The sequence below is a fragment of the Rutidosis leptorrhynchoides genome, chromosome 5 (genome assembly GCF_046630445.1).
Source record: "Rutidosis leptorrhynchoides isolate AG116_Rl617_1_P2 chromosome 5, CSIRO_AGI_Rlap_v1, whole genome shotgun sequence".
NCBI lineage: Eukaryota > Viridiplantae > Streptophyta > Magnoliopsida > Asterales > Asteraceae > Rutidosis > Rutidosis leptorrhynchoides.
Genome location: NC_092337.1, coordinates 298617539 through 298634591, shown reverse-complemented (window position 1 = coordinate 298634591; position 17053 = coordinate 298617539). Strand labels below are relative to the sequence as shown.

Sequence of the window (17053 nt, the reverse complement as noted above, 5' to 3'; positions counted from 1 at the left end):
AAATTTAAGTAGGCGTAGTAGTCGTTGTTTCTTCCTCGAAATCTTGCGTTTCTGAAACCGGGAATAAGTGAGGGTATTTCCTTTGCATTTGATCTTGCCTTTCCTAAGTAAACTCGGGTCCCCTTTTGGCGTTCCAACGGACCTTGACAATTGGAATTCGGCTTTGTTTTAACGTTTTGACGGAGGTGTCCACAATTTCAACCGGTTCCTCCACGAAATGAAGTTTGTCATCAATGGTAAGCTCCTCGAGAGGAATGACGATATCGGGTTCGGTAAGGCACTTTTTCAAGTTGGATACATGGAAAGTAGGATGAACGGAACTCAATTGAGGAGGAAGATCTAAACGATAAGCAACGGTTCCGACACGCTCCAAGATTTCGAAAGGACCAATATACCGCGGATTTAGCTTCCCGCGTTTCCCGAAACGAATTACACCTTTCCAAGGCGCGACTTTCAACATTACGCGGTCACCGAATTGAAATTCTAGGTCGTTGCATCGTTTATCGGTATAGCTCTTTTGACGACTTCGGGCTGTCCTAAGCGTATCTCGGATTTGTACGATCTTCTCGGTGGTTTCGTGAATGAGTTCAGGTCTGGTGATTTGTGTGTCACCTACTTCGGCCCAACAAAGAGGTGAACGGCATTTTCGGCCATATAGCGCTTCAAAAGGTACGACTTTAATACTCGCGTGATAACTATTGTTGTAAGAGAACTCGGCGAGAGGTAAGTGCTTGTCCCAAGCTTTTCCAAAATCAACCACGCAAGCTCGTAACATGTCCTCTAAGGTTTAAATTGTACGTTCGCTTTGTCCATCAGTTTGAGGATGATATGCGGTGCTCATGTCTAAACGCGTTCCCAACGCTTCTTGCAAGGTACGCCAAAATCTAGAAACAAAGCGGCCATCTCGGTCGGAGATAATCGATAAAGGTACACCGTGTCGGGCTACAATCTCCTTGATGTAAAGTTGTGCAAGTTTCTCCATTTTGTCCGTTTCTTTCATGGCGAGAAAATGTGCAGATTTGGTGAGACGGTCAACAATAACCCAAATGGTATCATAACCGCCCGTCGTTTTTGGTAGTTTGGTGACAAAATCCATCGTTATCCTTTCCCACTTCCATTGCGGGATCTCGGGTTGTTGAAGTAGTCCGGACAGTCTTTGGTGTTCAGCTTTGACTTTGGAACAGGTCAAACACTTGGAAACATAAGTAGCTACGTCCCTTTTGATGTTCGGCCACCAATATTGTTGTTTAAGGTCGTGGTACATCTTATTGGCACTGGGGTGAATCGAGTATCGTGACTTATGGGCTTCATCTAAAATAAGGCTTCGTAGTTCCCCATATCTAGGCACCCAAATCCTTCCGGCGAAATATCGAAGTCCGGTCTCCCTAACTTCGAATCGAGAGACGAGAATGTTCAAGAGCTCGTGTGAAATGTTTTCATCCTTGAGAGCCTCATCTTGGGATACCCGAATTTGGCTATTAAGGTTGGTGTGAATGGTGATGTTTAAAGCTCGGACACGAAGAGGCACCGCTCTTTCCTTTCGACTTAAGGCATCGGCTACTACATTTGCCTTTCCTGGATGGTAACGAAGCTCACAATCATAATCGTTCAAAGTTTCAATCCACCGTCGTTGTCTCATGTTTAGTTGCTTTTGATCGAAGATGTGTTGGAGGCTTTTGTGGTCGGTAAAGATAGTACTCTTGGTTCCATAAAGATAGTGCCTCCACATTTTAAGTGCAAAGACAACGGCTCCGAGTTCGAGATCATGTGTCGTGTAGTTTCGTTCATGAATTTTGAGTTGTCGAGAAGCATAAGAAATGACTTTCGTTCGTTGCATCAACACGCACCCAAAACCATGTTTCGAGGCGTAGCAATACACAACAAAATAATGAAGCTCCGAAAAATAGATTTCATAATAAAGGGAATATGCGACGTTGATTAAATGTTAAGTATGGTTACCAAGTGCTTAATACTGGGCTGCTAAAGAGTTAATTTATTGATAAGTTTTCTATTGGGCTTAATATTGATATTGGGCTTGTTTTATAGCCCATGTAACATGTGAGATCCAGTCTGCTTCTGCATATATCCATCCCTCGATGGATTTCCACATCCATTCCACATAATTTTCATTATTCTGTATCTGTATTCTCTCTCTCTCTCTCTCTCTCTCTCTCTCTCTCGTTCTTTCATTATCTAGGGTTTGGCTTTATTATTCCCAAGTTCAATTCTCTTGAATCTTGGTTGATATTTTCTGATTTCATTCTTTGATTCTGTAATTGTTACTATTATTGAACAATCTCATCGTGTTAGAGATTGTATCTGTGATCTGGTACAATTGAAGTTTTGTGGATTTGTTGATTAATAAGATTTGTATCTTTGTTTAAATTTGTTCATGGCATCAGAGCGATCTATTGCTTGATCATCTGGTGATTTCTGGTTGTAATTTGTTACGGAGGTCGAAATTAGGGTTTTCTGTTCTTCGTGTTTGATTTCTCAGATGTACTTTTAGATTTGATAGATCTGGTTTCTTTCTGTTACGATTAAGTCTTGGGGAAGAACACAGGGTCGATTGTTCCTATTTTTGGAGTTGTTGATTCTTACAAGCCCTAATTCGTAAAATTAGGGTTTTCTGGTGATTGCTTCTTCTTTTTCTTCCACTGCTTTACACTATCAGAGTAATCACTGTAAGGTTTCTCTTCTCCTACTCACCAATTGGTAACTTGTGAGATCGCAACCGTTTCTTCCCTATTCTGCTATCTGTGCAGATTGTGGTTTGAAGAGTTAACTTGCGTGTTTTTACATCAAGTTCTCTGAACTCTTCTCTTTTATTCTTTATTATTGTTCAATATGAGTGATGATGGTGGAGAAACCTTGATCAACAAACTTGATTTTGCTGATCCATTGTATCTTCACCCTAGTGACATTAGTAGCACACCTCTGATCAATATAAAATTAATTGGAACTGAAAATTATAGAGTCTGGTCTTGTGCCATGATTTTAGCTCTTGAAACAAAAAATAAAAAAGGTTTTATTGATAAAACTGTTGAAAAAGATACAGATGATGATGTTTTAAGTAAACAATGGGATAGGTGCAATTCAGTTGTACTATCTTGGATTTTAAATTCAATTTCAGAAGAACTTTATCTTGGTCAAATTTTCTCTAAGGTTGCATCAGATGTGTGGGATGAGTTAAAGGAGACTTATAACAAAGTAGATGGATCTATTGTGTTTAAATTACACCATAAAATAAATTCTTTAACACAAAATGGTGGTTCTATTTCTAAATACTATCACAAATTAAACTCTTTGTGGAAACAATATGATGCAATGGTTGAATTACCAAACTGTTCTTGTGATGCAAATAAAGTTTTTCAAAAACATTCTGATTTAATAAAATTGATGCAAATTTTAATGGGATTAGATGATTCATATCAACCTGTTAGAACAAATCTTTTAACACAGGATCCTCTACCTTCTGTTAAGTCTGCTTTTGCTGTTATTTCAAGGGAAGAATCTCATAGATCTTCCTCAAATTTTATTGCTAACAAAATTCAGACTTCATCTGCTTTCAATACTAAAACTCAAACTCAATCTCATAATCTTGGTATTATCAGTAATAATGTGTCAAAGTTTAATAATAACAGGGGTCCAAATCCTAACCTTAAGTGCACAAAATGTAATAAACTTGGACACACAATTGATAGATGTTTTGAGATAATTGGGTATCCTCCCAGTTTTAACAGAAGAGTTTCTAAGAATAATAACAGTAACAGTAATAATAATTCTAATAACAATAACAACACAAATTCATCTTGGTCAAATAATTACAACAACAAAACTTTCACAAATAATAATGCTGCTTCTGATGCAGCTGTCACTTCCTCATCCACTTTTCCATTCACTGAAGAGCAAGTAACTAAAATCTTGTCAATGATTAATAGCAAAGGAAACAATGATTTTAAGTCTAATATGTCAGGTACTAATGTTCAGTTCATGAAAACTAATCCAAATTGGATTATTGATTCTGGTGCCAACCAACATTATATTACTACTGAACAAAATCTAAAAAATGTTGTTGATATTTCAAATCTAAATTTAAAAGTTGATCATCCAAATGGAACTAGTGCAAAAATTTCAAAGATAGGAGATTTTGTTTTAAGTAAACATATAACACTTTTTGATGTATTGGTTATACCTGGTTATGCTATTAATCTATTGTCTTTTTACAAAGTTGCTAGAGATAGTAAGAAATTCATAGGATTTGATGAAAATAATTGCTATATTCAGGATTTACCAAAGGATGGGATAATGGGAAGGACCTTGGGGATTGGTAGAGTTCAAGATGGTTTGTATGTTCTTGATGATGTTTGTGGTAATTATGCTGTTAATAATTGTGCTGTTGCTTGTTGTTTATCTAAATTTACTTGGCATAACAGAATGGGTCATCCTACAGAGCCTGCTATGCAAGTTCTGTAAGGACAATTGAAGTTTGGTAATGATGTCTTATCACCTTGTGATATTTGTCATAAGGCTAAACAAACTAGGGAACCTTTTCCTTTAAGCACACATAAAACTACAAGTATAGGTGAATTGATTCACTTAGATTTGTGGGGTTCTTATAAAGTTGTTTCCAAAGATGGCTTTAGAATGTTTCTCACAATTGTTGATGATTATTCCAGGTCTTTCTGGTTATACCTTTTAAAGTTTAAAAGTGATGTTTCTCAGATTCTTATTGATTTTGTTAAAATGTTTAAAAATCAGTTTAACAAATCTATAAAAGTGATCAGGTCAGTCAATGGGACAGAATTTGTTAATAGTAACTTAAGTACTTTCTTTAAGTCTGAAGGCATACATCACCAAACTTCATGTGCATATACTCCACAACAGAATGGTGTTGTGGATAGAAAACATAGACATCTGTTAAATGTGGCTAGATCTCTATTATTTCAGAGTGGTGTTCCTTTGTATATGTGGACTGATTGTGTGTTAACTGCTGCTTACTTGATTAACAGGACTCCTTCATCTGTTTTAAATGGTAAATCTCCTTATGAGATGGTTTATGGTAGGTGTCCCTCACTTGATCATTTAAGGGTGTTTGGTTGTTTAGGTTTTGCTACCAAACTTAATCTTCATGATAAGTTTGGTACAAGAGCTGATAAATGTGTGTTCATTGGCTACTCAAGTTCTCAAAAAGCATATAAACTTTACAGTCTTGATTCAAAAATGATTTTCTTTTCTAGAGATGTGAAGTTTTATGAACAAATTTTTCCATTTAAAATGGGGGCAGATAATAATACTGAAACTGGTTCTGTTTTCTCTGAAAACTTCCATTTAAATTTTTTTGATGATTATGATTTTACTGACTCATCCTCAAATTCTACCAATGATGATATTAATGAGTCTAGTGAAGGTACAGGAACCCCTTCAACACCAAATAGCAATAGAAGTTCTGATAGGGATAAAGTCACAAGTGTAATAAACACTAATTTAGGTGACAAGTCAGTGACTGAAACTGTTATTGATGTTGAAGGTGGCTCCAGAGCAACACTAGTGGGGCCCCAAATTCATGGCACTGCCATTGATGAATCTATAAATTCTGAGGGAAATGTGGCTACTCCTGAATCAAATTTGAGAAGGTCTTCTAGACAGTCTGTTTTACCACAGAATTTAAATGACTATGTTTTAAATGGAAAAGTTAAATATGGTATAAACAGATATGTTAATTACTCTAAACTTGATGTCAAAAACTTCAACTTTATATCCACTTTAAACAAAAGTCATGAACCAACATCATATTATGAAGCATTTTTAGATCCAAAATGGGTAGATGCAATGAACACTGAAATGGAAGCTCTTAATAGAAATCAAACTTGGGTTTTAACTGATCTTCCTAGTGACAGAAAACCAATTGGTAACAAATGGGTCTATAAAATTAAATATAAGTCAACTGGAGAAATTGAAAGATATAAAGCTAGGCTAGTTGCAAAAGGTTATAGTCAAACTGAAGGTGTTGATTATGATGAGACTTTTTCACCTGTTGTGAAAATGGTAACTGTTAGATCTGTTATTTCTATTGCTGTTCATAATAATTGGACTTTGTGGCAATTAGATATTAACAATGCTTTTTTATTTTGTGATTTAGATGAAGATGTTTATATGATACCTCCTTTAGGTTTTTTTCACAAAAATGAAACTAAAGTGTGCAAATTAAAGAAGTCTTTATATGGTTTAAAACAGGCACCAAGGAAATGGAATGAAAAACTTTCTGATTGTCTTATTGGTATTGGTTTTGTGCAGTCTAAGTGTGATTATTCTCTGTATACACTAAGTATTGATGATGTGTTTTTGATATTGTTAGTGTATGTTGATGATATTGTCTTAACTGGTAACTCTGCTGATTGGATTAATAATGTGAAAAAATGTTTTAGTAAAAACTTCCTAATTAAAGATTTAGGGAAATTAAAATATTTTCTAGGTATTGAGGTTACTGAAGTTGCTAAAGGTTTATGTCTTTCACAAAGAAAGTATTGTTTGGAATTATTAAATGAGTTTGGATTGTTGGCTGCTAAACCTATGAATACACCTATTGAAGTTAATGTTTCTGACTATAAACTTGATGATAATAGTTCTACAATAAAAGATATAAGTGTTTTTCAGAAACTTGTTGAAAAATTGATTTATATAACTGTAACAAGACCAGATATTAGTTTTGCTGTTCATGTTTTAAGTCAATTTATGCATTCACCAACTGCTGCTCATTTAAAGCTTGCATTTAGAGTTCTGAAGTATTTGAAAAAGTGCCCAGGTAAAAGTATATGCTTCACTAAAGGTATGAATCTTGAACTTAATGCTTTTTCAGACTCAGATTGGGGTAAAATTCTTTTGTCCAGGAAGTCTATAACAGGGTTCTGTATTTTCTTGGGACCTTGTTTGGTTAACTGGAAAAGTAAAAATCAAGCTACAGTGTCTAAGTCCTCTACTGAGGCTGAATACAGAGCAATGGCTGCTGTAACTTGTGAATTGGTTTGGTTGATTAATCTGCTTAAAGAATTAAAAGTTGAAAATCTTCTTCCTATTAATCTATACTGTGATAATAAACCAGCAATTCAAATTGCTAAAAATCCAGTTCATCATGAAAAAAGTAAACATTTTGATATAGATTGGCATATTGTTAGAGACAAGAATGAAAGTGGTTTTTTGAATGTGGTTAAAATTGATTCTAATGAAAATATAGGAGATTTGTTCACTAAAGGGTTCAACAGTTATCAACATGATTATCTTTGTCAAAAGTTAACCATGTTTGATGTTTTTGGTAACTAAGATTGTGGGGGAGTATTAAATAATCTAAGTATATTTAGATTATTCAATCTTAGTTATATATTTGATGTTTCTTATTCTAACTTGAAATGTTTAATTGTAGATGTTTTTATGATATGCTTTTTCTGGAAGGATCAGATGTGCATTTGATATAAGCTTGAGGATTATAGATGTTCAAGTCTTGGAGCTTAATACTGGGCTGCTAAAGAGTTAATTTATTGATAAGTTTTCTATTGGGCTTAATATTGATATTTGGCTTGTTTTATAGCCCATGTAACACGTGATTGCTTCTGCATATATCCATCCCTTGATGGATTTCCACATCCATTCCACATAATTTTTATTATTCTGTATCTGTATTCTCTCTCTCTCGTTCTTTCATTATCTAGGGTTTGGCTGTATTATTCCCAAGTTCAATTCTCTTGAATCTTGGTTGATATTTTCTGATTTCATTCTTTGATTCTATAATTGTTACTACTATTGAACAATCTCATCGTGTTAGAGATTGTATCTGTGATCTGGTACAATTGAAGTTTTGTGGATTTGTTGATTAATAAGATTTGTATCTTTGTTTAAATTTGTTCACTTATGGTTATGTAAAACAGGTTACAGACAACTACTGGAGTACACAAAAGATCACAAATGATCATATTCATATGCAGGCTAAGTATGCATTTTATTTGGAGGTTGCGGGACACGTAGCGAACGTTCTCCCAAAGTACCCTTCGGGAGCTAGTATTCCAGAAGGCATTAATCCTAACTACGTGTTCTTTCAAGTGTAACTCGAAAAGTTTAAGCAGCGCGGAATAATACCAAATAAAAGAGGCATAAAAGGATATATGTTTTAGTACGCGAGATATGAGATTGATACATATTGTAGTTTTTTCCTAATGTAATTGTGGTTTATACTTGTAGATCACATGTATTAATAGTGAATAAATGATGCAACTATTATGATAAATAAAAATAAAATTACATTTTAAAGATCTAACAATTTGATGTATAGGTTTTAAAGTTTAACGTAATATAGGCTCAACCCAAGAGTTGATAGATAATCCTTTTAAAAAATAAAAGGAGAAGATAAACATATTTTGAAGATAAAATAATAATAATAATAATAATAATAATAATTGGGTTGTTTATTTTTTATTTTTTATGAATTTATTCATGTCTTCATTTGCATCTTAATTGAATGAGTGTATAATTTTATGTTTTCTAAAAACAGATTAATTTTCAAAAAGAATAATAATAATAATTGCGTTGTTTACTTTTTTTTTTTTTTTATATGTTTTTGTTCATGTCTTCATTTGCATCTTAATTGAATGAGTGACATATTAAATGATAAAGAAATAATAATCTTATTTACTGAATCAAGATTTATGGAGAAACAGATTATTAAGTGTAACCTCTTCTTGGTTACATCTTCCCGGCTTTTTCTTTCTATTCTCCGTGATCATTCTTCAAAAAATTAAATTAAAAATATATATAAATAAAATTGAGAGTTGATTGACTATGTATATCGCCAATTCACCATACAACTTGTGCGCTATCTGTCACTTTGATGTCAATTTTGCTATTTCTGGTACTCAATCAATTAATGGTATTTGTTTTTTTTTTTTTTTTTTTTTTTTTTTTTTTTTTTTTTGCGAAAAATAAGGAATGTATTAAAAAGGCAAACTTCATCAAATATATCTACAGTGAAACTTCTATAAATTAATAATGTTGGGACCATGATATTTTATTAATTTAACGAGATATTATTATATCGATAAATTAATAAATTATCAATTTAAAAAAATTAGCTCATATTTGTGAGCAAATCTCAAGTTAATGCATCGGCATTCGAAATTATCATGTCCGTTCACTTTACCTATTTGAATAAAATATAAAAAAGGACCTTCAAAATTGTCATGTATGTACATACACATTAATTAACTTATCAAGTTCAATGTATATTGAGATTTTAAAAAATAATTAGTAATTATTAATTTATAGTTTCGCTGGGACCAATATATTTACATTGGGATTTCAAAAAAAATTATTATCTTATTATTTTATCGATTGGGGTCCAAATTTGTACTGGTCCCAAGTTGGGACCGGACAAATTATTAATTTTATCGAGGTTATTAATTTATCGAGTATTAAATTATAGAGGTTTTACTGTATTTATCTATCTAATGATATAGTTTAATAAACCTCTAAATTGATGATGTCATCATTAAGCTTAATTTTCATAATGATTATGTCATAATTATATATTAATCAAGTTTAAAAAATAATACAAAATCTTTTATAAAAGGAAATATTAATCTCTCCTAAATTATAATTTTATTTTTCTAAAAAAATTTAAGAGGCATTTATTATTATTTATTATTATTATTATTATTATTAAAAATATAAATATAAATACTCAATTTTGAGCGAACTTTATGTTTGTAAAATCAACGACAAGTTTCTTAGTCGAAATCCGTAGTTCCACGCGTCAATAAACTAAATGACTTTAATATTTACAATCACTTAATACGTAAAACATATCATTAAATTGTTTCGTTTAAAAAAGCCCGTGTTTTCAAGGGTCATTTCACTAGTAGATAAAGAAATCACATAACAGAAACTATACAAATTGAAACGAAGCCAATTAAAAAGCTTAGCAGGGAGAAAAAGAACATATGTCCAATAAGAGGACATACAACATAAGAAAAACGCTACTCTTAAAGCAGATTTTGAGATGCATAATTGAATTAACAAGATGGAGGAAATCTATTTTCCTCTAGTCCTTGTTCCACCCTTTTGAAATAAAGAGCAGCTCTTCCTTGAAATGGATCACACTTTGCTTGCACATGACTATAAAACCATGTGTTGATAACGATCCAAAATAGAATTCAAAAGGAATTTGGGCCCCACGATTTTAGCAACTTGCCCCAAATAAGGGTTATAAGATCTGATCAATCCAGAACAGCAGCGATCAGAATGCAGAGAATGCAACACCACCAATTCTCGAACCGATCTTGATATAGAAAAAACACGACCGACTCTTGCGAAAACTTACATCAGGAACGCAAGTGGAGCTGAAATCCTCAAGAACACACTTGTAGCTTGACCAATGACAATCCAAACCCACCAGCAGACTCCAAATAAACACCTTGTAAGCTTCAGTATGTGGGGCGAAAACAATTACTCATGACAGGGAGATCAATGTAACTTTTCCAATATGTGATCAAGGAGAAAAAGTAGATTCTTGAAAGTAAACCCGACCTTCCGTTGGCTTCCACTTGAATTGCGTCAAGAACATAATGTTTTCAAATTTGTTCGAAATGGGCTGCGCTACGTGGCTACGTGATTAACCATCGCTCGAAATGGGTATTTGTGTTGTTGTTGGAATATCAACTACTACTAGTTTCATTTACTTGTTCACATTTATTTCAAGTATAACTATAATTAAAGAACTTGTAGCTAAGACTACTCACAACGGTGAGCCGTTGGACCGCCGTTGATGGCATCGTTCAATGGCGCCGTTACTAGCCCCAGCCGTTGGGCCGTCCGTCGATGAGTAAGGATAAGTTTATGTAAGATTAATGTGCAAGATACAACATATAACTCTACGGCTAAATTCATTTTAGCCTTTAGGGTCACACATATATACACATAGACGTCAAATAAAAATATATATATAATGTATATATATTGCTCAAGTGACGAAACAAGTTAAAATACTCCGTTATTAATTAATGGAATGATTAATAAATTTTCAATTAATTAATTATAATTAACTATATGTTTAAATGATTAGATCAAATTAATTACTTAATAGTTTAATTAATTAATTAAGTGTAATTTTAATTTGTTTACTTGTTGCTTACGTACAAAATGCAATTGAATTTGGAAACAAATTGATTGTACGTGTTTTTAGACTTGCCTGACTTATCGAGTTGTCAAAAACAAAAAAAGATTAATATATATTCCTTCCTTTTTAGTTTAGAGAAAAATACATATACCGACGAAAACAATGAAACCAACACTTTCATTCTAATAGCCGAAATTGAAAATGAAACAAACATTTTTTTTCACGCAAAACCAAGAACATCTAACTTCCTTTTTATTTTGTTTTGGTTTCGGATACACAAATAGCATAATGAGTACGGACAGGGTCGTCCCGTCAATTCTAAATTTTCATATGGGCCTTGTTCAATTATCAAAAAATAGGCCCTTTTGTATACAAAACTTTTAAATATATGTACGAATAAGTTCAGTAAATACTAAAAAATTTGGTTAAGTAGTAACACTATAGGCATCTTTGGACTATGGGCCCTGTGCGAGTGCACGTGCTGCACGCCCTCAAATCCGCCCCTGAGTACGGAGTATTACTTATTGTGTTATTAATATAATTTGATTATATTAATATGTTACTTGGGTTTGGACTAGCATCCATTGATGTTGATGAAGTGTAGTGGACTAACCAAAGAGATGATCATATTGTTGATCATAGGTTTCTCTCCAACAAGACAATTCGTTTCAATCCCTACTCATGGACATCAACTCGTAAAGGTATACCGTTAACTCCACTTTGTGAAATTATATAGTTATACAATTATTAGTGGTGTAACTGGATCTCTATGGGATTGATTAATCGTGTGCATGTTTTATTAATTAAATGATTATTTAATAATGTGAATGTTTTATAAAATAACAAAAGATTATTATTTTAACTATCCGATGCGTTTATCAACTTTAAAAGTACACGCGATTTTCCTTTAGTTTAGACAGAATTCAAGACGGCTCAAACGGAAATAATTTAATTAGATTTGTAGTTGTTAATAAAAAAATAAATGAATATCCTTTCTAGCCGTTAAAACTAGCCGTTATTGATATTAATTTTTTTTAATTACAAATTATTTTCTTATATATACTCCTACTCCATTTCAACTCATTTCACGTCTCATATCTCATTTCACAATTCAAAATATAAATTTTCTCTTCCAATCTTCAACAATGTCATCATCAAAGAAAATCAACAAACGTCAATTGTAAGTAACTAGAGGGGAGGGGGGTGAATAGTTACTTAGTGTAATTTTGAAATTTTTTTGATTAGAACTTGAGATTACTATAGTGTGATTTGAATAGTTTGTTCACAATAATAATAAATACAAAGATAAGGGATAAGAGAACAAACACGAAGATTTATAGTGGTTCGAGAAGATGTTAACTAATCTTCCTTAATCCACTCCTCAATTCTAACGAATTGAGAGTTAGTTTCACTATGATGCTCCAAACTCGGTGGAATATCCGGATACAACACTAGCTCCTAGATAAGCCGCAACTTATGAACCCTTATGCCCCGTTGAAGAATTCACAATCACCAAAAGCTTTTACCACAAGATCCTAATGCTACAACTAAGTGAAATCTCACTTATCTTCTAAATCCCTTTAAGAAGATAATTTACAAGTAAACTCACAACTAAGTTTACAATCACTCTTGCTTGAATCACTCTAAATTGATTACAATGAAATTTGAATGATATCAGTATATGTATAGATGACATAATTAATAAATCGTATAGCCAAACAACATGTACAACATATAAGTCTAAGAGTCCATCCTTTTCTAAAACCAATTGGTGATAGAGGGACTTCTCCTTTAACTTATATGCATACATTTGTTTTTGTCCATGACCGATGTGGGATAACTTCCCAGCACGCCCCCTCACATCGAGGCTTGGAACGGATGTTGAGATGGCGGCACGATAATGGCCTTACTCAATCTCTTTGTAGCGACGACGGCACACTCATGGGGGCCTGACTCGGACTCGCTTTGTAAAACCACTTACCTGAGCTCTAATACCATGACATAATTAATAAATTGTATAGCTAAACAACATGTACAACATATAAGTCTAAGAGTTCATCCTTTTCTAAAACCAATTGGTGATAGAGGGACTTCCCCTTTGACTTATATGCATACATTTGTTTTTGTCCATGACCGATGTGGGATAACTTCCCAGCAATAGAAATGTAAGTGCAAGAGGTGAGTCTTCAAGTGCTCCAAGGTTTGGCTTTTATAGGCAAGAGAAATTCAAATATGGATGTTTGAGGCTCATCCTATGGTCGACCGTGGTACGACCGTGCAACTCTGATCTCTGAATTTTGTAGCCGTTTGAGATCTTTTACTTTTAAGATGGCTGCAATTAGATGCTAAAAATATCTGAAAAGACCTGCATTACCCCTTTTTTCTTGGAAGCATTCTTTGAAGTTGACCTAGGCATGAAAGAAGTAAGTCACTTTGTACTAGAGGTGTGTCATTGATTTCCTTTTGAGGCAAATGCAGAATTTTGATCCCATGACAACCATATGCTTCCATACTTCAAGTCACAAGTCTTCAACCCTTTTGTCAATATTAGTTTTGCAAGTATGTGCTCTCATTGGCTACTTGCAAGCTTTCAATTTAGACTAACTTGTATTTATATGAAGATTTTTGGGAGTTCACACCAAACTCTTTATTAAACACATAATTAGTGTTTAATGGTTAATCAAGTGGAGAGCATCTCTTTAATTGGGACTTAATGACCATCTTTAAGTTTTACCATTTTAATTTAGATTTATAAAAATACACTTTGAAAAACAACTTTTAGCCATACTTGAATGTTTAACATTTATTACAAGCTATAAGTGTAATTAAGGTGTCATTAAATGTGGTTAACCAAGATTAGTGTTTTAGTGACCAAAGCTCATTTGAATATGAAGGGGACAACTATTCTAAGTATGTTTAAAAACGTTTTGTAAGTTATAGATGCCCCAAAGTAGTGAAACATTTTTTGATCAAAAATTCGAACAATGGGTTTCTGCGGTCGACCCACGGCTGACCGTGGAGTCGACCATATACCTTAGTTCGAAGAACAAAGGTACAGGGCATCCACGGTCAAACTTGCGGTCGTCCGTGGACCGACCGTGCTCCTCCAGTATGTTTTCAAATGACTCTTTTGACTTATCGGTCGTTTACTAGAGATAGTGTAGGCTTATGAACTTGTGTTGTTCAATACGTTGTTGTAAGCACATAAGACATGGTGTCATCATAAAAAAAAGTGTTTAACATTTGAATATTAATATTGGATTACTAACCAACAGTAAAAAAAAACACTACCTCGCAAGCTACAAACAACACGGTGTCTCAAGACATGTTCAACTCGTTACTCGTCGATTCGTTGCAACACAACATTTCTTTTCCACAACAAAATTTTCCGACAGCAAAATTAGCCACAAAACAATTACCCACAACAACAATACTGTTTCGCGCGTTAACTCAATGCCAAAACAAAATTTCGGTTACCTTCCGCCACAACAAAATTTCGGTTGCCCACCTCCGCAACAAAATGTTGGTACACCGACGGGAAGTTCCCAACCCGACCTGGAAGTGGTTAAGGAAACGCAAATCGAGGAAGAAGAAAATGAAGAAACAGATACACCTAAATCGGGTAAAAAACGTAAACGGGCGAAGGTTAAGTGGTCCGATGAAGAAACCCGAACTTTAGCCAAATGTTGGGCACACGTTTCTCAAGACTGAATTGTCGGGAACTCTAAAAAGCAGTGGAAATTTTTGGCACACCATCCGCATTGAGTACAACGGGTTGGTACGACAACCTTACCAACCTGATCAATTAACCGGAAAATGGAGTAAGATGAATAAAGACAAGAAGGTCTTCATTGAAATTTACGAGAAGCTCGAAAAAATTTGGGAAAGTGGAGCCACCGACAAGGATATTAAGAAACAAGCGAAAAAAAGGCTCAAAATCCAAACAGGTAAGACATTCATTTATGAAGATGCTTGGGAAGTTCTAAAACGTTGTTCTCAAATTTTAACTTACGATGGGTTAAATAACAAACGCCGGGAACTCGAGCCCATCAATCTAGAAGATCCCGAAACGATTCCGACTCCGAGCACGAATGCACCAAATTTGGATCATATATTCAAACAAGATCCTATTTGTCGTCCTTGAGGTCGTGATAGTTCTAAAAGTGCTAGGAGCTCTTGTTTGTCGGATGCAGCTTCTTAATATTCTTCAGAAAAATCTCGTGCTCGAAAATCGATTCCACCACTGCTACAATGCTAACTATGACGCATATACGAAAGGAATCACAAATGCGTACGAAGTTTGACGGTTTAAGACTTCTATCTCAACCGGTTTCTACCGACATTCCTCCGGAACAATATGATTTGGTAATGCAATATCGTAACAAAATCACCAAGAAGTATATGAAAGAGTTAAAGGAGCTTTTGTCCGATGATGAAGAATAAATTATATCTTTGTAGTTTTTTAATGTAATGTTTTTAATTTATGGTGTGTTTTTAATTTAATGTAATGTGTGCTCTTTTAATGAACTTTTTATTTTTAATAATTTATTTATTTACAATTTTTTTTTAATTTTATTTTAAAATAATTAAAATTTATAAAAAATATAAATACTAAAATAAAGGGTACGTCATGGATACTAGGGAGTGTGATGGGTTAAGTTTTAGGAAGAAGTTGCTGAGGTGGCGCTGATGTGACACATGTGTCTATTTTTGACAGATGTCATGGTTGTGAGCAGTCTAAATAGAAATATCAAGTTTATATTCAACATTTCAACCTTAAATCGATATATTAACAACATATCAAAGCCATTCAAATATCTTTTGATCAGTGTAGGAACCTAAGATCGTACGTCTCTACAATTTCTAAAACCTACACAGTGTTTTTCATTAGTCGTTAGTCATTTTTCATTAGTTTTGGTTATCAAAAATTAATATTAATATTAATATTAATATTAATATTAATATTAATATTAATATTAATATTTATACTAATATTAATATTAATATTAATATTAATATTAATATTTAATTTAATACTTATATACTAAAAGAGGTGCCTAATTTCGTAGTTTTAGTTATATCGAGTTGTCGCTTTGAGTTTGCATTCACATTACAACCGGTCCCTCAACTTTGGCTATACTTACACAACATCCCCTCAATTTTAAACTTTTTCAGGGTAAAAAGTGTAAATATATAATTTTATTAAAATAAAAGAAACTAATTCCACCCGAATTTATAACGGGTACTATCTTCTCGCTCGATGCGAGTTAAATTTTTTCGAGATCACCGTTCAACTCGAAAAAAACTCACGAACCCAACAGGACTAATTATACGCGAAACGGACACTTCTCAAAAAAATGCTAAACACAACGACTGTAATGACCTGGAAATTTTCGTCAAATTTTAAACCAAACTCTTGATACGATTTAATATATTTTGACACGATAAACAAAGTCTGTAATGTTGAGTCTCAAAATTTTTGAACTGTTTTCTTGCATTCATCTAACTTCGACCATTCCCGACGATTCATGAACCATTAATTGTAAATAAATGGTATACATACAAATATAAATAGAAGTTGTTATATTATTATTATTACTAATATTATTATTATCATTAATAAATATTAATAATAATATAACTAATATTATTAGTATCATTAATAATATTATTATTATCATTTTATTATTATTAATTATTATTAAACTTATTAAGATCATTATTATTGTTATTATTAATATCATCATCTTATTATTATTATTACTCTTATTATTATTATTATTATTATTATTATTATTATTATTATTAATATTAATATTATTATTATTATTAGTATTTATATTATTATAATTATAATTATAATTATAATTATTAATTATTAATTATTAATAT

General features: G+C 32.9%; 1 protein-coding gene across 1 annotated transcript; it reads left to right on the top strand.

The window, feature by feature from the left end:
• Positions 1 to 2847: 2847 nt before the first annotated feature.
• On the top strand, positions 2848 to 4476 carry LOC139849441 (uncharacterized). Its single transcript, XM_071839099.1, has one exon. It carries the CDS (start codon positions 2848 to 2850, stop codon positions 4474 to 4476), a length of 1629 nt encoding a protein of 542 aa, XP_071695200.1.
• Positions 4477 to 17053: the final 12577 nt, after the last annotated feature.

What these genes read in the sequence shown, in the direction of transcription:
- LOC139849441 (XM_071839099.1), top strand. Translation starts at nt 2,848, where the DNA reads ATGAGTGATGATGGTGGAGAAACCTTGATCAACAAACTTGATTTTGCT.